Source organism: Mus caroli, unplaced genomic scaffold (assembly GCF_978045245.1).
Source record: "Mus caroli unplaced genomic scaffold, Mus_caroli_1 scaffold_7, whole genome shotgun sequence".
In the NCBI taxonomy this organism is placed as follows: Eukaryota; Metazoa; Chordata; class Mammalia; order Rodentia; family Muridae; genus Mus; species Mus caroli.
This window is the reverse complement of record NW_028227262.1, coordinates 131,323,029-131,346,988: the sequence shown is the minus strand read 5'-3', so window position 1 is coordinate 131,346,988 and position 23,960 is coordinate 131,323,029. Positions and strand designations below refer to the sequence as shown.

The following is a 23,960-nucleotide window of genomic DNA, read 5'->3' as shown; positions in this document are numbered from 1 at the left end:
AATGGCCTGGCTTCTTTTGGTTAATCTTTGCTCGGTTTACTTAGGAAGCATCTCTTCCAGAAGGAACCTTGGTGTGAGGCAATTATTTTTAAGAGAGTAAACTTAATGTGTGTTTCTACTTTGAAACTTAGGAGCTAAATCGGTTCACAGAAATTCTACACTGAGAGACTTAGAGATTGAGTCTAAAGACAAAACCCATTTTCTCAGCAGTTACTAATTTAGGATTAGCCAAGAATATTGACTACTCTTAGACAAGGAAATGTGAGTTAACAAGGAAAGTGGTTCTGTCCACCACCTACCTATCTACCATGGTCAGCAGGTAAAAGGCAGGGCCATGCACTTTAAAAGTAAGTTCTGGTTTCAGTGAGAGGCCCACACCATAGATGCTTATGGTGAAGTTACTCTGGAATTCATCTTTGTCAGAAACATGGTAGGATGAAATTCTGTTCTGTATTGCAAGCTGTACATTATCTCCTATGGGATGATTTACAGGCAGGAGTCCAATTTTCACCCACCTTGTGACAAGCTTAAAAGGACTCTGGACGCTTCGAGCCTTCCGACGCCAGACTTACTTTGAAACTCTGTTCCACAAAGCTCTGAATTTGCACACTGCCAACTGGTTTATGTACCTGGCAACCTTGCGCTGGTTCCAAATGAGAATAGACATGATTTTTGTCCTCTTCTTCATTGTTGTTACCTTCATCTCCATTTTAACAACAGGTAATCTGAACTTATTTTTTTGTCAATGATTAAAATGCCATATGCTTTTATTAAAATATTTAGATGCTTTTAAGTCGACCTGTAGAGCTTGCAAGTAATTTCTTTGCATTTCTGTTGTTTTGTTTCTAAATAATTTATTTAAAGGTTTATATGGTATTGTTACTAGTTTCACTATTTTAAGAATAATGAGACACTGAGTCAGATAGCAAATATGTGACTGACAAGAAAAACGTCTTTTCATGCCAATGTTGGAAATCTAAATGGGGAAAGAAAAACATGTATACACATGCACACACATACACACACTTACCCTTTCACACTTCCTGTAAAATTTCTTCATTTAACAACTACTTATTGGTAAAAATTCTTGTGTAATATGAATTTGAATAAATAAAATTAGCATAGAAGTAAAATAACTGACATAAAAGTGAATTATTTTTCAAATAAAAATGTTCTGAAATTTAGGATCTTCAAGGAAAAAATAAGTCACAATAAGAAAAATTAAAATCTATTCAGATAAATGAGTATTTTAAGGTGCTGGATTTCTGAGTCAAAATGCTATGTGACTTATATATAACATTTTATTATATATAAAATATTGTATACTATTTATAGCAAAATTTCAGAGTGAATGACACGTCAATGCCATATTTGCAACATTATTTGATTATAAGAACAGAATTGCTCAACTCCAATAAAGCAGCCTTTGACGAGTTATCAAATTGTGTCATGCAGCCTCAGGGGGGTATCACACTTGGTTATCTGAAGGAACCAGAACAGGCACTGGAGAGTCAGGCATAAGTATGACTCATGTAGATACTGGTTTGTGTTCTCTTCATTCCGTGGATAATGCATTTCTTTCTCACTCTGTCTTTCTGTATCTCTCTGTCTTTCTCTGTCTCTCTATGTCATATCTATATCTATCTATATCTATATACACACATATATAGGATTATATATTTGTATATAATAAATGTATATTATGTATATATTTCATATATAATGCATATATAATGTATACACATATAACATTTACATATATATATGAGAGAGAGAGAGAGAGAGAGAGATGTGTATGTGTCTCCCTCTCTCTTCCTCCCTGCCCTCTCTCAGAATAATAGATATCTCCATTTAACAGGACCATAACACATGAGCTTCATTCTTCTTCTTGAATTAATGGTATGGATCCTGAGTCCAATTATTAAATCCTAGAGAAGACAGAAAACATATCCCTTTTGGCTTTGGGCCCTGCAGATTGACAACTGCTATGAGGATGGTTAACTTACCCATATATTGCTTTTGTCATGCATGGCTATGACATGAATCTATATGTAGGTATATTTGTGGATACACATACAGTCATTTTGACACCTTAAAAATAATTTTTGGAAGGTAGAATATTGATTATTTGTATATAAGGTAATTCAGAGGGAATCAAGGTGACTAAATTACATGGATTAAGACTTCACAATTAACTCAAGCCAATGTATCACATGCTGTATCAGACTGTATATTATGACTAAGTCCTGGGTTACCAAGGCCAGTAGTCAAAACCTTTACTAGTCAACACAGTAGAACCTCCAACTGGGATGAGCAGCACAGCCCAGGAACCCAGCCATAAGCAACCAACTCTATTGGTCTTAATTTTATTGATGATATTAACTTACATTAATTTACAGCCATTAATTAACTTCTTTAATTCCCTAATTGTGTGGGCAGATGCGCACTAATAACGCTCTTATAATATTGTGCAATATTTTGTGTAATACAGTATAGTCTTGTTTGTAATAAATGACCAGTGATTATTAAATTATATTACTTGGTATTAAAATTTTACCTTACTTTGTTTTAGCCCTCAGAATAAGAAATATATAAGGGACCTATATAAAATGAACTATTAACAATTTTCAATACATTATTTGATGTTAACACAGCATAATTTGTGTTATCTATGGTGTACCTAAAAAGGAGAAAATGACAGCATGAAAATTTTCAGCCATTAATAGGATGACTTATTCATCTTGATGTTTAACTTTATAGTAATTTAATGCTAGATTAAGCATTGTCACTTGGGATATGATATCGTAAGTTTAAAATAATTTATGAACACTTATCTTAAAAATGTTTGTAGTCATAATCCTCATTTTTTAAAATTTTAATTAGTTGCCCTTCCTAATCCTAAATGAAATTTACTCTTAAATAACATATTAACACTGTTCTTTTCAAGCATATTGGGCATTTTTCTTCTTGCTTTTAATGTAATGGGCAAACTTCTCCCTTAAGTGGCTGGGATTAGTTTTCTGTCTGCCTGGTGACATGTGAAGACTCCTTTCTTAGAAACAGCTTTTGATGAGCAGAGATCACGACCCTTACAGAGGTGCTCAGCACATGTGCTAGTGCTACTCGGATGGATGTGGCCCTCCTTTGAGTTCTGTACAGGATCTCATTTCTTAAGTATTTTTATTTATTTATTCACTCATTTATGGTGTGGTGTTCAACCAGTGTTTGTTTATATTGTTACATACAGAGTAAGAGTAGACAATTCCTCACTACAAACATTACCTTCAAGACCTAAGCATCATTTAAAAGTGCAGCAGTTCCCAATATTCAGTCACGATTTGATTTTAAATTCTGGTTGAAAGCTTACTCAATGAAGGCATTATTGTTCAAAGGAGTCACTAAAACTGCATTAAATTGAAACATCAATTTATTGGCAAGCGATGAGAGAGAGATGAATACAATAATTCACAGAAGAGAGAAATAACATATACTTTGTTCAAAACCCTTTTCCATGTCTAGGTGAAGGAGAAGGAACAGCTGGTATTATTCTAACTTTAGCTATGAATATCATGAGTACTTTGCAGTGGGCTGTGAACTCAAGCATTGATACAGATAGCTTGGTAAGTTACTATTTTTAATTTTATGAAAAGTTGAGAGAACAAAACAAAAAGAGTAGGCACTAACATAAGAAATATATATATTATTCAGTTTAAGAAGTAAAATGTTCAGGTTACTTTAAGGACATTCTGTATCCCACATTAAGCTGTGGCATGATTTATCTTTCGTCCTCATGGATTATCATTGTGAATACTCTTGCACATGTGTCTCTGCCCTGGAGTTTTCCAAAGCAAATCCTAGGAGTGGAAGACATTGCTGAGGTTAGAATTTCCCCAAACTTGGCTTCACTAACGCCAAATTACTCCAGTCTGTTGTGCCACTATATACTTCAAGCAAGAGAGCATGTGAATGTTTCCAGCAGTATTTCTTATTCAGGCTTTTACAATGTTGCCAGCCTGATGAATGTGAAGTAACTACTAAAATTTCTGGATAACTTAGTAAGTCTCTATTGTTGACCACTTGGATTTTTATTGTTGTTTATTTCTGTTAAATGCTTGTTTCTGTTATTTGCAACCTGATGAGGTTTGCTGTGCTTGTTTGTTTTTCCTTACTTTATAGGTGTTCTTAAGTCCTGGATCAGTCATCAGTTCTATACATTTAAATGGCCCTCGAGCCAGTACCTTTACTCACAGTATACCTTGATGAACTGAAACATTGAATTTGATGCAGAGTAGTTTATTTTCCTTTACCTTTATGGCTTGTGCATTTGGTGTCTTGTTTATGAAATCCTTCTGTATATTAGGTTTCCACATTCAGCAGCTTGACATTTTTCATAATCCTCTTGTCTTATTTTGAAAATGTCTGGTCATAGTGTTTGTCATTGCTCTGTTCCTTTGTGCTTAACTGATGCTGTCTTGCATTTGAGGACTTTGTGTGTTCAAAGACCATATTAGGTGTATTCTTCTTCCATAGAGTGAGAGCCTGAAGTGATATTTGTGTGCTAAAATGATACAAAGGACTACTAATTCACAAGGGCCAGGGCAAGAAATGAAAGGAGGCTCCATAGACTTCCCTATTTATATTTTAATAAAAGCCATTTTATCAGTTAGACTTTAGAATTGGCCTGAGAACGTCATAACTGATTACTTTTTACACTTTACATTTATTTGTGTTGGTAAGGAATGTCCATGCCACAGTGTGAGTGTGGAGGAGTTCAAAGGGAAACTTGTGGTGCTCACCTCCCTCTTTTCACCATGTGGGTCCTAGGGACTGAACTCAAGTCATCAGGCTTAGGAGCAGTTGCCATCACATGATGCTCTGTCATTGCTGGCCTGTCACTGAAGCTTAAGGCTTTTGACATACATTCATCCATTCCTTACGTCATTTCTAAGAGGCCTAGAATCCATACAAATCCCTTTACTTCCATTTTCAGACACACATTCATGTGATTGCAAAATTTCCATAGTTATAATATATAAATACATACAGTATATTTTTCATAAATATGTCACAAGGTAAAAAACTAAAATCTTTTAAAGCCTCTTCTTGCTTGTGCATTTTCATCATTTCCGGAGGCATCTTAGTAATTCCTTGAAATACAGTTTTCTTAGGTTTTATTTTTCTTAATTAGACCAGTCCCTAGTCTCTTCTCCACACTTCTTGGTTTTGTGTTGGAATTAGCTGAAGAATATTATATAAATTCTGTTTCTACTTACTTAAATTTTTAAAACTATGACTTCATAATTCAAAACCCTTGTGCACATTACATATTTCTTTACATAAAAAAATCTCTTCTTGTACATGTAACAATTTCCTTTGCAGCATTAATTTTCTGGCTTAATCACATAGCCAAACTTTTGACATTGCAACACAATGTTGTCACCTGCAGAGTTCACACTCAAGATATGTACAGTTAAGCTCCTAAACTTAGTAACACATATACAACCTAAGATTTTCAGTAAGTAGTAAGTTTATGATTTGTATTGGGCTTCTTTTATAGCTCTGTTTGTGCAGCTGGAAGTGGCCTGTGAACTGTGGGTTGGACAGTCCTGTTGGAATAGCCTTTGCACAGGCTGACAAAACCGTTGCTAAATACATTACTACTTCATGTATCTAGTGTCCATGAAAGACACTTTAAGGTATTTCTCCAGGTTTTCCCCTGGGTATGCTAGATTTTGTTGTCTGACATTGTTATCTTTCATGGTGTGTGAAAGGACCCTTTACAGACCTATTGTGTTTATGACATGGTCTATGAAATGTATCAATATTTGCAGTTGATTACATTTTCAAAAGTAATGCTCTTTTGTTTAATATCAAAGAGCATATGTTAGTTTGCATTCCTTTGCCAAGCAATGCTGGTGGGCCTTCCTGGGTGTTGGTGGTCCCTTTCTGCTATTAACTGCCATCGTGCGAGACTAACCTGCACTGCTGCTAAAACTACCCAGTAGTGCTCTTCTTTCCACCTCTTCCTTGGGAATCTGAAGGGAGAATGTCTGATCAGTGCTTTCAGATTCCACATCCACCTGATGTAACCCCCAAGGTTTTACAACACTAATCAAAAACTCAGTGTGACATCATTTTATCTTACTGTGTTTTCAACTGCATCAAGAGTGATCTGAGTTTAAAATGGAACAAACACAATGTTTTCTTTACTATATTATAAAGCTAAGTGCAAGGCTATTCAGGAAAAAGCTTCAGAGTTGGAATAATTACTTCATTTACCCATCTGTCCCAAATTAAAAATTAATACAGCCAATTTGACTATGAAGTTATGAACATAGCAGTATAACTTTGTTTTTATTTTCTACCCATTACACACCCACAGATCTCTAGCATTTTTTATCTCTCAGCTATTAAATCCAATATCACAACAACACAAGTTATGTTGTGCTTATTATCACATATCTGAAACTATCAGAACTATCCAGCAACCTTTTCATTATGTTTTCATAATAAAATTGACTCCCAAGCTCTTTCCTTTATTCCTGCATCCTTTTAGACATTATAATAATTCTATTACTTAAACTCTTAGCCAAAGACCTTGCTATATATCTCACAGAAATACATACATATAACCAGAAATAATTCCCTTACATCTATCTCTCTACTAGCTCTTTCTCTTTTTTGTCTTTTTAAAAATTTTTTAAATTAATTTTTTTACACTCCATATTCCATTCCCCACTCCCTCCCCCAATCCACTCTCCGACTGCTCCACATCCCACACCTCCTCCCCACTCCCCCACCCCGGTTTGCATGTGGATGCCCCACCCCCCCACCTGACCTCTAAACTCCCTGGGGCCTCCAGTCTCTTAAGGGTTAGGTGCATCATCTCTGAATGAACACAGATCTGGAAGTCCTCTGCTGTATGTGTGTTGGGGGCCTCATATCAGCTGGTGTATGTTGCCTGTTTGGTGGTCCAGTGTTTGAGAGATCTCAAGGTTAATTGAGACTGCTGGTCCTCCTACAGGATCACCCTTCTCAGCTTCTTTCAGCCTTCCCTAATTCAACAACAGGGGTCAGCTGCTTCCATTGGTTGAATGCAAATATCTGCATCTGACTCTTTCAGCTGCTTGTTGGGTCTTTCAGAGGGCAGTCATGATAGATCCCTTTTTGTGAGCGCTCCATGGCCTCAGCAATAGTGTCAGGAACGCCTGTTGAGCTGGATCCCACTTTGGGCCTGTTACTGGACCTTCTTTTCCTCAGGTTTCCTCTCCATTCCCATCCCTATAATTCTTTCAGACAGGAACAATTATGGGTCAGAGATGTGACTGTGGGATGACAACCCCATCCCTCACTTGATGTCCTGTCTTCCTGCTGGAGCTGAGGGCCAGCAGAAAGAATGGAAACAGGGCAACCTTAGGAAATAGGAGGTTGGGGGGGGGACCCTCCAGAATGCACCAGAGACCTGGGAGGTAAGAGACTCTCAGGAATCAATGGTAGGGACCTTAGATGAAATGCCTAACAGTAGGGAGAGGGAACTTATAGAGCTCTTTCTTAATGTAGCATACTACTAGAAAATCTTGCAGTAGACATGACATCTTAGAGTATGAGTACAGGTTTATTGAATCTCTAGTCATATGTACTCTCTTTACCCGTGTCCTTGCTTCTATCTAGAGGCAAGTCCTGTGTAGTTGCCTGCCCTTTATGAGACTTTTCACCAGTGAATACTTTAATTTGGTCTCCAGTTTCTGTCCTAATTATTTGACCTGTTTACAGCAAAACTTCTAAAGGGATTGCCTTTCTCTGTTATATCTTCTGTTCTTCACACAGTTTCTTCCATGTTCATCACCCATGTGAGTCACAATAAACATCATGTACAAAGCAACATCCTTGTCTTCTGAAGTTGTTGAGAACTATTTCCCATGGATGAATCCTTATACTATGTCATTTTTCTGCTACCTCCTGGGCCTTCATCTCATGTATCCTTTAAATCATCATTTGTATTACAACTTCTTCTTTCTACATGCATTCTCTATAGCTATTGGTATCTAACCCCATGGTTCAAAAGTTGTCTCGATGAATTATAGATTCATATATTTAGTGTACATCTCTCTATTGCTCTCTATACATATCCTGCTACCATCTTGATACCTCCATGCATCTATAAAATATTCTGCTAGATTATTTTCTAGTAGATTTGACATGCTAGCATATGAGTTCCTGTACATCACCTCAGAGTGCACATATGATCTTAAGTGACCATCAAAATGATACAAAGTTTATACTCCCTGAAAGGCCAAATAAATAAATGTGAGCCAGCAAAGGTATAAAAGGTGATATTTTAAACGTAGCAGTATTAAACCGTCTGGTGTCTAAGAGGTTGCTCACACATAATTTCTTCATTTGATAACTCATATCCTTCCAGAACTTTCTACCACAGAAGGAACAGAAAGTGAGCAGCTTTAATATGTGAATGCCATTGCCTTCGTTTTTCAAGAAGACCAGCAAATAAGCATCCCTGTTCTCCACTAGATTATTGAACTGGACTGTATGTCCCTAGTAAAAAGAAGGAAGTTGCAAGGTTAAGAACAATGAGCTTATAAGGCGACCATTTAGATCACCATTAGTGAAGTTCCAGAAAGTTCTTGCATGGTTGGTGCAATCTGAGAAGAGTTTTCTGTCAGCACAAAGTCACTCTGTGTCTCCTTTGTGCTCTCATCACCTGTGTTTATTTTGGGTTCCACTGAGGATCAGGTGACTAATTGTAGAATGAGCAACATGAAATGTGGGAGGACAAAAAGGAATTTCTCCTTCCTTCATGACTGCCGTCACCAAATGTCCTTGTATTGAAAGCAGTTTCTGTTGTACCAATCTGACAGATGAACTAATTCATCCTCTTTGTCTTCTACCTCCTCTTAATGGTACCTTGATTGTGGTTTGTTGTTGTTCTTACAAGTCTTTGTGGTGTATTTTTCAAGACATTATGCATTCAACCGCAAAGAGCCTTGTATTTCTTTCTGGCTCAGACACTAAAAAGTTGAGTGCCTTTAGACAAGTCATTTTTCCTCATTTCCAAGGCCTTATTTTCCTCTTCTGTAAAATTAAATGGTTTGGTTAGGAATTTTTCAGATTGCTGGCATGTTTGACATTCTCTCTCTGCTGAACCCTTCCATATAAAAATATAAACTCTTAACCTACATGTAGATATTGTTTCAGTTCTTAGGAAATCCACACACCAACCCTATCCTGAATGCTGACATTCATTGAATATTAGCCTGCAGTTACTACAGCTGACTCAGTATGTTACTACAGCCAGCAAAGCAAAAGTAACTAATAGAATGATATTTTTGAACCTTGAATTAAGACAAAAAACTTAACAGCCCCCTCAGGAATTGCTGGAGTGTACAAAACTGTGTGATAAACTTGGAAAATTGATTAGGGCTTTGGTCCTACCACTTTATCTTCCTGGTTTAGGTTTTCTCCTTTGTACAATGAAAGGATGGATTAGATCATGGGCTCTCTCAGTCTGGCTGCAGATGAATAAAGCTGCTTCTTCAGGTTCACAGAAGCCAGGGAAATTAGTTCTTCTGCTGGGGCAAGTAACAGGGCCTGTTTTCTGTATTTTGAAATGTGCCCAGGTGATTCTAATGTGTATGTAGGCCTTTAAATCACTGGATTAAGTGGTCCTGCAGATTCATTTTTGCTTTGAATGTCTGTGAGTCATGTTGCAAGGGTTAGTAAACTTTTTCTATTAAGGTTGAAATGAAAATAGTTTCAGCTTTGTAAGCTTATGGGCTCATGACAGCAACTCAACCTTTGTATGACAAAGCAGCCATAGATGTTCATGAGTGTGTGTGTGTGTGTTTCATTTCACTTTGGCAATTATTATTTTCAGTTTATTTGAATTTTGAGGGATTTGGGTTTGAGAGATAGGGAGAAAATATGAAATTGAGAGGATAGAGAGATAGTAAGGAGAATCTGGAAGAAACTGGGGGAAGAGGAAAGAATATAGTCAAAATACGTGAAAAAATATAAATGAACTTAAAATAACAAATCAAAATATCCTATCAAGAATTCAGTATTTTCCTCTAAGCATCTATATTTTGAAATATTCTAACTTCTCCAAAGCATCTGTCAGTCAGCTTCATCTTTTGTATGTAACATAAATACTTATGTAAACATCATTGACAGCACAAAAAAAAAAAAAAAAATGGTTTGCTAGTGGTCCTTTCATTTACTAGTGATTATATCCCTTAGGCTAAGCATGAGTAGAAATATGGCCACTATGTCATATTCCTCCACTCCATCTACTTATATATTATCTTCTCCAACTATTGCTATGCATGAGGCCTTATTTGGACTGTGGTAGATATACCAGTGACACTCCATTGAAAAGACTGATTTTTCTCTTTCCCAGCAAGTATCAATTGCAAATAGTTTATTAGTTAAGGGTGAGACATGTCCAATTCCCCTTTCCCTTCTTAGCCCTGAGAGTTTTGTCTGCTTTGAACATGTGGCAACCTTGTGAATGCTATCTCTTGTCTCGGTGAGTTCACTTGTATAAACAATCCTGTTGTATCTGGATGACACTATTTCCTTGAAATCACCTACCACCACTTGCTATCTCCCCTTCCTATAAATCCCTCAGTTTTGAGAGGAGTGGTTTTCTCATTCTCTGCACATTGTCCAGTCATGGATTGTTTTGTTATTTAGTTTCTGCTGTAAGGAAAGGCTTCTCTGATGGTGGCTGAGTGAGGTACTAATCTATGGGTACAACATTAGGTCATTAAGAGACATTTTCCTGTTATATTCTTTAGGCTGAATAATAGAAGTAGGCTTTCCCCTACAGCCCATGACCTACCTAATAAGGTTTTTGCCCACTTTAGACGTGTCAAGTATCCTATCTCATGGAATAGGTCTTAACTCCAATTATCTAATTGTTGGTTAGTCTATAATACTTGTGCCACTATTGCACTTCTATTATAGTTTCTAGACTTGTAGCTGGATGATATTAATGATTTGTAATTACTTTATGTGTATGGGGGTTTTGCCTGCATCTGATCACCATATGCATACCTGATGTCCATGGAGGACAGGAGACAGTGTTAGATCCTCTGGAACTGGAGTTATAGACAGTTGTTAGCTACTTTATGGATGTTGAGAACCAAAACCAAGTCCCCTAGAAGAACAGCCTGTGCTATTTACCACTGAACTATCTCTCCATCATCCCCCATAATATTTCTAAACTCAATCATGACATTTTTGTCTGGGATTGATGAACATTTTGGGCATGGGAAACAATGTCACTATTGCCATGACTTTGGAGTGCTTGGTCATTCATTGAAGCATAATTTTGTTATTCTGGCTTCTAAAGAACTAAGTAAAATTAGCAAATATTTTTATGAGACATTTCTGGATTCCTGAAAATGCTGTAATTACTTCTATGATTAGCTACAAAAGATGAACAGGAAAATTTAGAGTCATTTTCATGATAACCGAGTTGCCTCCTTTATAAATTAACATTGAAAGGAAGCTATTGAACTACATTTTGTTCTTGCCATCATCATTGTCATCTTGGTGCTTAGATTAGTACATTTAGGCATTACTGTAAGGATAACAGTTTTAAGGATTACCTCTTCCTCAATATATTTAGCGGAAGGCTTTGGCTCTTAATAAATTAATGTACCAGAAATTACAAGCACATGAATTGCAAGCAAACATTTCACTTTATCTTGGCTACATTCCAATTTGAAAGAATAAGAACCTATGCTATATTAAGTTTTCTTGTCCATAAATAAAAAACAGATTCAGTGTTTTAGCACCTGGCTCACCTGGCTCTCCTTTTGTCCTTTGCCTTTAAAGTATGAGAACATGGTGCTAATTCCTTACCTGACTTCATTGTAATTTAACTCTAGCCACACAGAGATTTTTCCTATCCATGGGGCTGACTAACCTTCCTGGGTAGGGCTGCCCATATTCCTTCCTTCTTAACTCTTCTAAGCACAGCAAACAGCAGCTTGACACTGGGGAATATGTCAGTCTACAGCTATAATGATAATTACCAATGCTGAGTGACTGTCTAGCGCTAAGACACCAAGGTTCTTACATATCATGTGGAAATATATAGTAGACAATCCTTTAAGAAAGGATTAAGTGAGTTTTGCAAGTTTTATGAAAACAGATAGGTGAGGCTAAAACTGCAGGGGTAATCTCTGCTGCAGTGTGTGGAAGAATAACCCGTCATGTGTGCTTTCCTGATGGAGAGATGCTTCCAGGGTGCCGCCCACCCTTCGAGGGTCTCCAGGGTTGTGATGGGCGGCTCCTAGGATGAACACACCATGCTCAAGGCTGACCCGGTGCTGTTTCTTAACAATCTCACCTGCTTTAAGGATCAATTAAAGTGGCAGGGAGAGTTCATTGAGGAAATTTGAGAACTCCTGTGCCATTTGCAGCAAGAGAAACAATTTGAAGCAAGACGTTTAAGGCCCAGAGCTCAGAGCAACCCAACTCCAGGTCTCTGAGCTTCAAGCTGAGCCCCACCCCCACCCCCAGCACTAGCAGGAGGTGGAATTTGATGTGCAGCCAGCCTATGATGTCCTTATGAAATGAGAAACTACAAGAACTTTGACTCCAATAGCTACAGCAAAATCTATGCCCAAATCATTCATGAGTGTATCACGCTGAAGAAGGAGGATGAGTTCTCCATCTGCTTCACAGACATCCATCAAAACTTCCTGAGGTTTCGTGCACCCAGGCCATGGACTCTCCTCTGTTTGGTCAAGCTCTGGTATCAACTGCATAAGGAGAAGCTGAGGGATCCACGGTCCCCACAGTATGCCCTGGAGCTGCTCACAGTCTATGCCTGGGAATGCAGGCTCCAAGACAGCTCTGGACTACATACAGCCCAGTGCTTCTGAAATGTCTTAGAACTGATCACTAAGTATCCACGTCTTTGAATCTACTGGACATGGTGTTATGATTTTAAACATGAGATCTCTGATGACTTGCACAGACAGATCCAAAACGACAGGCTTCTGATCCTGGATCCAGCAGACTCAACAAGGAACGTGACTGGGTCAGACTTACAGGCCTGGCACCTGCTAGCAAGAGAGGCTCTGATCTGGATGCATTCGAGACTTTCTTTATGAACTGTGATGTGTCCTTTGTGAATGGCTGGGAAGTGCCACCAGAGAGACAAGAATGTGTCTTCCAGTGAGTACTGCAGTACTTGCCCAGGAGGCTCCAGAGTCCGGGCATGCACTCACTCCTCTGCTGCAAGACCTTGATCTAGAGAGGACAGGAAGGTGCTCAAGGCTTCAGTGAGGGGCATCCAGCCTGTGATCAGACTCCAGGCTTCTGATTCCTGCCTGCCCATGGACAGCCTTCCTCACAGCCTGCTTCATCTGCCTTATCCTCCAACAGTGTTCTCTGGGAGTAAGACTCCAAAGGAAAGAGAAGAACTCAAGCTTGACTTCCATCTACCCACCCATTGGGAGGTTCTAACCCCCCCCCCCAAATTTCTGATCATCAGCAATAAACCACAGGAAGCCAGGAGTGGGTGTGTGCACTCTGAGGGATGTATCCTCATCCCACAAAGAAACTGTTCAGCATTGCACATAGTCCTGGAGCCCTGGAAATTTGACAAGTGTTCATCAAGCTGCACTGTTTCTTCAACATGCAGGCTGGGGTTACAGCAGTGCAGGAAAATAAAATTGCATGCACTTTAAAATGTATGACTTTTAAACTTAGGTGGGTGTGTGAGGGTGAGATCTGAAGCACTGATTTAAAGCAAAATGCATTGAAAAAAAGAATAATGGGATAAGTTCAGAGTTACTTGGGGAACCAGCCTTGCTTATGGCCTAGGCATTTATTAATAATATCAAGCCTCTCCGTTTTTATTCAGGTACTGGCACATGGGTGAAAAAGCCCATGGCTATATAAAACTAGTGTTCTATGTTATAACCTGACTAATCCAGTTAGCAATATACATTTTTAGACTAAGAAAATGAGATATAAATTCCCAGTCTTGAAGACATACCTTACCATCCTCACAGCATTGCCATTATCACTGCATAGTAGAGAAAACAATGGCTTTATTAGTTAGTGAAAAAGGTTTACATGTCTTTGTATGGTTAAGCACTAGATGTTCTGAAGATTCCGTTCTCTGAGTACAAGACATACTGTGGACATTTACAGTACTGGGTAGGATCATCACCAAACCAGGAGACATAATCTTCAGGTCTTCACTTGGATAGACCTTTCCACAGGCCCTTGAGTCAGTTTGATTTCTGTCCCTGTAACAAAATACCTGATAGAAACCTCAGGAAGAAATGAAATGTTTCTTTGGGCTTACAGTCTCAGAAATGTCAGTACATGGTTACCTGCCTTGACTTCAGTCCTATGCTGAGGCAGAACATCATGGCAACAGGAATATGTGTTAGAGAAGGCAGCTTACCTCATGGCAGCCAGGAAGTGGGGTTAGGGATTTAGGATTGGGGACAAACTCTCAGGGGGCAACTTTCAGTAGTTATTCCATACCTCCCAATGTTTCTACTATACTCTAAAAGCCCCATCGTCTTGGAACCAAGCCTTTATCTTGGAGTGATATTTATAATCCAATTTATAACTACTAGGTTTTAGGGAATAGGGTAGGTTCAAGAGAGATATATGTTGGCTCATCATTCAGGTACTGAGGGGGTCATTAGCATGACTAGCATAGCAGGGGCTGTCTCTATCCTTCTTCATTTAGGAATCTGCTGTTTCTGGGAAGGATGGGCGCTCCTTACTTTCTGATCTGATATTAACTCTATAGTAAATTTGGTATGTATAATTTGAATTCTTTTTCTTAAGAAGGACCTACCAAATTGCTTGAGCTTTCCACAAAGTTGAGATCCATTTTTATAGAGGATATGAAACTTTGACAGGTAAATCAAGCATACAATGAATAGGACTTCAACTTTGCTGTAGTTAGTTATTTACTATTTTTGCTTTTGCTGTATGGAGGGAAGAATTCTGGCTAATTGAGAGATCCTGTTAGTTTTGTAGTGGAGTTGAGCTCTTTCACAGGCTCCTTTCTGAGTTCTCTTTCCATGACTCACCGATGTTCCTGTCTTGTCTACAAGAATTATCTGGGAGACTTTGTCTTGTTCTGTCTTCTCTTTTTGCAGAACCTTCTTGGTTTCTTCCATCCTTCTTAGGATACAGGACAGGACACCTTCTTGCAAGTTGCCCTTATTCATGCTTCATATTGTGAGTTGAGGAGGGTGACTGTTCTCAGACATCCTAAGTTTATCAATGACAAATTTTTTTTCTAAAACTCATGTCTTCAGTGTTCCAGACAGTGGATTTTTATTTTTATAAGCAACAAAGTCATGCTTTCTTGCCCAAGCTAACATCTGAGCCTGAACTCAAATGATCACTTCTTAGAAGCCATGAATACCTACAGTTATGTCTCTTTGGGCCTTGGCCTTTGAAGCATAAAAGTCATTGTTCATATGACTACAAAATGCTGAACTGTTATTATGTCTTGACTTTTAAAAGACTGTTTGTGAGACTTGAAAGAATGCTGTGGTTCTGTTGTGGCTTCTCCTTCTAGAGGCAATCAACATGCTGGCAGCCCTCTGGTTCAAGAAACTGGTCAGTGACTAGTCTATTCCATAATGGCATTTCAGTAGTTGCTACTTTATCTGACTGTCAGAAAACGTCCTCAGATATTGAATTGAACTACACTTTGCTCATATGTTATAACGAGTGTTGGTCAGGGATATTTTCACCAGGGTGAGAATAGTTAGACTTGAGGTTCATTTTAAGCATTGATATTGTAAGAAACAACTTATAAACTATTATTTTTAACACTCAATAAATATGTTCCATCTAGCACATAGAATGTTAAATTTTCTGGATTTGTCTTTAATGGTGATTATAACTGATCAAGTTAGGTTACAGTGCTTCAGTCAAAGAAATGTGTATTACCTTTCAAATGACCAAAACCTCTCTCTCTCTCTCTCTCTCTATATATATATATATATATACATATATATATATAGAGAGAGATGTGTGTGTGTGTGTATGTATGTATATATATATATTCCTTCATATATTCATTTATTAATTGTTCAAATAGATAATATCTGTTGTCATCATATTTTAAAATTATCACAAGAGAAAGTTAATCAGATTATTAAAATCAGAGTATTAAAATAAATTAAAGCAGCATTCTTTTGTTGTTGAAAATTTGTCAAGTTCCTGTATTTCTGTGTGCACTAAATATGTACTTTATTAAATGTTATATTAGAATATTTATAGGCCAGATTGTTGCATTAACTTTTTCCAAGGAAAGGTGAACAAATGTATTTTCACTCCCAACCAGACACTGAAGAAGGGCAAAAGTAAGAATTTCATCCAAGTCTAACTTGGTGAACAATGAGTTTATTGAGAGTACAATAAGCATGGATGATGGATCACTTACAGACTGTGAGCAAACATAAAACACTTTCACACTACAATGTTCAACTCTATCATGGGTGATGACCTTGTGGAAGCTTCCCCCACATGCCCTACTTCCTCTCTTAGGGTCTGCCAAGATCACTTCAGCTGAAAGGGAAGAGAAACAGGAGGGGACTGATGGTTGGAGTCCCAGAGGAGGGTCCCGAACTCTCCTCTCCTCCCTTCGACTAGGGAGCATCACAATAGACGGAGCTGTCAGTGACTATTATCCTATTTCGCCACATGGCTACCAGACCCAAGCATATCTCCACTCTAAGATGAGGAAAGAAGAAGCCACTCTTCCACAGTTCCACAGTTCCACCTTTACATAAAGTCACCTCTTGCTAATGATGCAAATTGATTTCTAAGTAATATTTACTAGAAGTGTAAACTTTTTCATTTTCTATCTGTGCAATAACTTAAACATTGTGGATTCACTAAAAATTGACTAAGCTGCTGGACATGGTGGTATATGCCTTCAGTTTCAGTACTCAGAAGGTAGAGACAGACGGATCTCTATACATTCAAGGGCAGCCTGGTCTACAGAGTGAGTTCCAGAAAAGCTAGAGCTACACAAAAAAAAACCCCTGTCTTGAAAAAACACCCCCCCCAACAAAAAATAAGAAGAAAAAAAGAAATTGACTGAGCATCAGGTGTCTACAAATAGCTTAGTTGACATATAGGATTATAGATGTTAAAGAAATTGGAGAGGCAGTATTGTCTGCAGTGCTACAATCTTACAACATAATATGTAGTACTGTCATAGTGGGGAAAATACTTCTCTTTGACATCATCTATGCCCTTGAGAGTACTTCGGTTATTTGTGTGTGGACTGTGTAACTGAGATTTAAGCAATCACAAAAATAAACAGGTCTCTACAGAACCCAATTATATGTGTCTTAGTTGTTTCGCTGGCTAAACGTTTAATTATATCTAATTATTTCCTGTTACTTCACTGAAAACCCTGTCAAATAACCTAGTGACAGTTTTCTTGCATCATAATTTAAAGGTTATCTTTTTAGGCAACGTCAAACTAATTATGGCACTGTCTAGAGTTTTCAAACAAACAAACATGCTGTTATTTTCATTTCAGATGCGTTCTGTGAGCAGAGTCTTTAAGTTTATTGATATTCAAACAGAAGAAAGTATGTATACACAGATAATGAAAGAACTACCTAGAGAAGGATCAGCTGATGTTTTAGTCATTAAGAATGAGCATGTGAAGAAAAGCGATATCTGGCCCTCGGGAGGCGAAATGGTTGTCAAAGACCTTACTGTGAAATACATGGATGATGGAAATGCCGTATTAGAGAACATTTCTTTTTCAATAAGTCCTGGACAGAGGGTGAGATTTCAGCATTACTTGCTTTGTTAATGAGTCCCAACCACCATAGCAATATGTTAGTAAAAACCATTTGTAACATAATTATCTAATCAGTATTCTTTATACATAGTTGAAGGTGTGACTGTGCAAAGTTATTATGTTTCATATGAAATTTGAATTACAGAGCCTATACAACAGGTTATTGTAAATGTGATTGTATTTGAATGTGACTATACTTGCAAATATGTAAGATTTTCCAACTGCCGATGCCTTGAAATACACACAGACACCAAAAATACAACCATCACTATGAACAGTAGCACCAAATTGGTTGATTGGCACAGTGTAAATTGATCCATCCCTTAATTAACGTAGATGAAACTTTAAACTTGAGTGATTTTCTTGCAGGCAATGGGTAGTTATATCTTAGTTCTTTGGGCCACTCTGCCAGTCCATGTCTCTCAAGTGGTGCATTTAGACCATGAGCATCTAGAGTGGCAGGCCCACATTCAGGCATTATAACTTGTCCTGCTTTTTGTTCCTTGCTTTTGCTCTTTATCCCTATTTTTACCTCGAATCCTTTTCTTTCTGTTGCTGTTCCTTAGTATTTATGATTCCAAGACTTTCTCATTTCCTAACATAGGGATTCTACTTTTGTGGTTTTTATGAGTTTCTCTAGAGTTCACAATATATATTCACAATGAATCCAGGTCCACTTTAAAAGAATAATGTTATCACATAAGTAGCACCAGCACCTTCTAGTCCCAATTGCTCTCTTGTGTATTTCATATTCTTTCTATGGGTCATTTTGACTATTCACAGATAATATGAGCAAATCGATGTTTTTAAAATGACTTTAAGTCAGCTTCCCTGTTAGACCCAGTAAGAGTAAGAAAAGCATTATAGTTTCTACAATGCTTCCTTTATTCATTTAGCTCCAAGTTTGCAACTCCTTATAGATCTGAGTTGTGTCTTTTCTCTGAGTAAGTTCTCTTAACATATCTTTCAAGATAAGCCCATTGACAGCACATAGTTTCTGTGTTGGTTTGATAATTTTTTACTTCGCCATAAGTTTTGAAAGATAACTTCACAAGGTTCACAATCCTAGTTTGGCAGAGTTTTGCTTTTCCTCTTTTTTCTACTCGTTTCCAGATTTTATGGTGTCCATAAAGTTAAAAGTCATTCTTATCTTAAATTTTGTTTTGTTTTGTTTTTTTTTTTTTTTGAGACAGGGTTTCTCTGTGTAGCACTGGCTGTCCTGGAACTCACTCTGTAGATCAGGCTGGCCTCAAACTCAGAAATCCGCCTGCCTTTGCCTCCCAAGTGCTGGGATTAAAGGTGTGTGCCAAGACTGCCTGGCCCTCAATATTTAATAAATATATTTTTTTCACTGGGCTTTCTTCAAGAGGATTTCTTTAAAATATTTTTTGTACTTTTAAGATGATGTGCTGTGGTATGGTGTTTTGGCTTTAAGGAACATTCTGATTATTTTTCTCTGTGTATGGATTGAGTATATGACACTAATTTTTGAGGGAACCCTCTTAATAACTATTATTTGAAATATTCCCCTCCATCCTTCTCATCATCCTTTTCTTCTCTTTTTCTTTCTTCTTCATTTCTGTCTTTTTTCTCTTTCTGGTATCTACATTATATACAAGTTACACCTTTCCTAATTGTGCCATGATTCTTGAATATGCTGGGGGAGGGGGTTGGTTTGTTGTTGTAGTTGTTGTGCAGAGGCATGCTGCTTTTAGTAACATATCCTCAAGCTCAGGGTTCTTTCCTCACACATATCTAAACTATAGTTGAACTCCTCAAGGCATCCTCCATCTTTGTTCTACATGTTTTTTGTTTGTTTGCTTACCTGCTTGATTTTTTTTTTTTTGCTATACTGTAGAAGTCTTTTGATTTTGCCTTAGAATGACCCCTTTCTATTTACTAATGATCCATCTGTTACTATATGCCAATTTTTTCATGATGAAATCCTTATCACATTAGTCATAGTTGTTTTGCATTCCCAACCTTTTAATTAGAGTGTCATTGTCACACCTGGCTTTGTTCTATCCTAGTATTGCTTATTATTTCCTCTTTTCCCTTTCAACATGTCTCATTGTTTTTTTCTTGAGAGGGAACCATAGATGACGTGCTTGGGAAAGGGACCGTGATAATAGGCTGTTAGTAATAGACTGGCTATGCTGTGTTGGACTGTAGAGTTCTGTAGCTGCATAGTTATGTTAGAGAAATTACATTTTCGGCTGTGAGCTTTTAAATGGCACCAGCTTAGTCACTCCTTTAAGTAGTACGTTTCCTAAAGTCAGTTAGGCTGGGCTTTTGGAAAAATCTCTAAGTTACAAATGATAAAATAGTCTCACTCAAGATGGGTCTTAAATGGGAGACAGTGCTTTGGCCTATCAGAATGATCACGGTCTTGTGGGGTCCTTGAAAGCTAGGGAAACTTCCTCTAGTCTTCCTGTGAGGTAGGTCACTGGAGGCTGACAGGAATTGTTTCCCTCTCCATGGTCCACAATGAACCCAGGTCATCTTCTCAGTGTAGTGCTTGTACTTGTTCCCTCAAGCTTTCTGCTTGCTGGTTCCTGCTGGTCTCTGTGGCTGTCTGTATCTGCTTGTCTTTCTCTCCAGCTCTAGGGACACAGTCATTTGTTCTATGGCTTTACCTTGCTGACAGAAAATGTGTTGCTTAACTTTTTACTTAAGATGGAGTGACTTTTCAGTTAGTGGTAGCACATACCTTTAATCCCAGCACTTGAGATTTCTGTGAATTCGAGGCCTGCCTGGTTCACAGAGTAAGTTCCAGAACAACCAAGGCTACACAAAAGACTCTGTCTTTAAAAAACAAAAACAAAACAACACAACCCCAAAAGAATATCAATGTACATCTCTACAAATGAAGACATGTAAACAGGTGCTGGATTTGTTAAGAGTACACCCCATTCTGCCTTTATAGAATCTGGCATGAGGCTGCTGAATCATTTAACAATCTGAGTGGCCCATGTGTCTTATTAATAATAAACAGATGTGTCAACATATGAGAGTCTCAGTTATAATCACCCATGAATCTGATGTTTCATTTGATTGTCTGTCTTGGTTTCTGGGGACCACAAGGAAACGAGATAATTATAGTGCACTTCCCTCTGCCATTAAAGGGCAGAGAAGGTGCTTTAAAAGGACTGTGCCCCAACTGCTCTACTCTTGCCACAATGGAATTCCTGCTCCTACCAAGTTTGGCATTGAATAGCTCTCCAGATTGTAGTCTGATTTATGTTGATCTAAATTTTGCAGAGCTGAGGTGCATTGAGGTTACTAAAAAACGTTGACGCATACTTAGGACGCATCTTTAAAGCTTGTTTGCAGGAAGTACTCTTAGAAATAAGAAGATAATTATTATGTGACAATTACTCAACCAGACAACCTTGTTATGGTACAAATCAATTAGGTTCCTTGCTGTTGAAAAACTGGTCAGACTTAATACATGCCAGTACTTTGATGTGAGGAAACTAGAGTAATAGCCAAAGGGTTTCAAGCTAAAGAAAGTATTTATTCATTGCCTCTCAGGCCAGTATTATGCCAGCATAAGAACTGAGTTCTCTGAAAATGTATTTCCTTCTGGAGGAAATGCAGTGAGCTCATTTACCCCTACTAGGTCCATTCAAGGTCCATTCTGCCAACTATCCTGTTATGAACTTAGCACTCTTCCATCTGTCCACTGTCACTTTCTCTTTTCCTCCTGTACATCACCTGCACTGACTGATTCTGCTTTTTATTTAACTTATTTAACATTGCAGTATTGGAAAAATCCTAACATGGTGAATGTGTATTTGTATGGCATGGTCTAGTACAGAGATGGAAGCATGCAGTGTGGAATTCCTCCAGATTTTAAAATTAATACTTTATCTAGTCATTGAACAAAATTATTGTATTATTTATTTATAAGGTACAATAATATGTATGCTCATTCATTTGCTCTTCTATCTGACTGTCTTTCAGTCTACCTCAATATTTATTGAGTACCTTTTTAAAGCCAAGTACACATGGGACCTTTTATTCCTCCATTCTTTCAGCCATCTCACTTTCCCATCCTTTCACCCTCCAATCTATCAGCTAATCCAAGTATTTATTATGTAAGTACACCATTATTCCAGATGGAGAAACTGAAAAAAAAAATCAAAACGGATTAACTATGGAACCTTTGTTGAATTTATATTCTTTATGTAAATACAAAACTACAAGAAGGAGAAAATAAATCATTACAAAATTCTTTTTCATAACATTTGTTTATTTTCCCAACAACAATGATTTATATAAATTACCTTGTAGAGCTCTTTTGAGGGTTAGGAAGGCAATTATTCTTGTCACTGTCCTTTACCAGCTTATCACAAAGGCCCATTATAGCTAAGTAATTTACTCAGTAAATTATTATTATTTCCATTGGTTGTGGCCCATGCCACCATTGGAGTTTATAAGTTATTACTAGTCTACAATGAAATAAGTATAGAGTCTGTAAATATTTAGAAATTCATTTTTAATTTATTTAAAGTTCTGATTTGCAGTTCATTAAAAACAGACGGTTTTTCACCAACCACATATATGTAAAAAGAACACTTTTCAAAAAGACCATTTTCTCCCTAAAGAGGTCAAACAATAGGAAATAAAGGGGCAGTGTGAACAGCATGAAACAAATTTAAGTGTTGCATATATACTGCAGTTTATTCTGTGATCAGTCAGTCATTGCAAGGAACTGAGCTTATATCAGAACAAAGAATGTGAGCTTAGAGGGCTACCTGGACGACTGATCTCCTGTAATGGGAGGAAGCCTTAATCTGATGCTGTGCTCTTGCAGCTGTGGTCTTTGCATAGTGAGAACAGTTTCTTTAATATCCTTTTTCCTTCTTAGAGTGTCCTTCTTGCCAGAAGAGTCATATGTTAGCATTTGATTCGAACATTGCTGAGAAGCTGAGTGATCTTGGCTCTCCACTCAACCTAAATTCTGTGAGAATGTATACTTTACTGAGCATGCCTGTATCTTCTCACCAGGCCTGAACTTGACACTGCTCATTCCTTAAGGGCAGAATCCATCTGCCTCTTCAATACTGGGGCCCAAACCCTGGACCTTGTACATGCTAGACAACTGTTGCTCCACCAATGAGGAAATAAGTTTAGTCCAGGGACAGTATGTAGTGTTAGGCCTATTTTGAGTAAACTTCAAGTTTGTATCCATGTTCAAAAGTACATCGGGCAGCAGGTCCCTGCTTCTGGTTTGAGCCCATCCATAGAGCTGATGTGCATCAAGATAGACTGTTTTTACTCTTCCTTGACTTTAAATGGACACTTTCTCCCTTTTTCTCATTAGTAAAAGTCAGTGGTCAATGAAGCCCACATCAGGAATACAGTCTTGTAAGGCCAGTTTCTGATTTCAGTTGCAGATTATGATGAGTTCCAGACCAGTTCCAGATAGTGATGAGAATTCGGAGTGTGTAAACGGACTTACATGGCTCCATGAGAAGAGAACCCATTCCACTGCTTTCTGTCAAGGAGCAGTGCTGCCTGGATAATAGGTGCTATCCTTGGTGCAAGAGTAATGCCATCACTTTCTTCTCCTAGGTGGGGCTCTTAGGAAGAACTGGATCAGGAAAAAGTACTTTGCTTTCAGCATTTTTACGAATGTTGAACATTAAAGGTGATATAGAGATCGATGGTGTCTCATGGAATTCAGTGACCTTACAAGAATGGAGAAAAGCTTTCGGAGTGATAACACAGGTGAGCACAAAAATGTAAAAAACAATATGAATTAACATTTTTATCATTATTTGGCATACTTAAGAAATTCATATCACTCTGCAAAATATACTTGGTGGGTCCTACCACCTCGTCTACTGTGCAAGGAAAATGTAGCATATGGAATGAGTGTATCTCCCAATATCTGGAATTCTGTGTGGTGTATATTTCTTGAAGTGTTTTGATAGTGTTTTCCCAAAGCACAACCTGTAGCAGCAGCCTGGGTCACTATTTGTGACTGGCTTCGTAGTCCTGCTTCAGTACTTGATCTCCGAGGGAGTGAGAGCAGCCTGTAGATAAATGCTTTGCAAGATGTGGAAGATGCTTCTGAGATCATAAGCTCTCGGAAGCAGGACATAGT

General features: G+C 37.9%; 1 protein-coding gene and 1 pseudogene across 3 annotated transcripts in view; both read left to right on the top strand.

The window, feature by feature from the left end:
* Cftr (CF transmembrane conductance regulator) overlaps nt 1-23,960 on the top strand; it is a 146,153-nt gene that overhangs the window by 103,527 nt on the left and 18,666 nt on the right. For all 3 annotated transcript variants that reach the window (XM_021164958.2, XM_085840806.1, XM_085840805.1), the window contains 4 exons: nt 493-720; nt 3,520-3,620; nt 17,576-17,827; nt 23,426-23,581. In XM_021164958.2, the coding sequence (XP_021020617.2) occupies nt 493-720; nt 3,520-3,620; nt 17,576-17,827; nt 23,426-23,581 (737 nt within the window). The remainder of the gene's footprint in view (nt 1-492; nt 721-3,519; nt 3,621-17,575; nt 17,828-23,425; nt 23,582-23,960) is intronic.
* On the top strand, nt 12,161-13,213 carry LOC110296427 (inactive 2'-5'-oligoadenylate synthase 1D pseudogene; annotated as a pseudogene).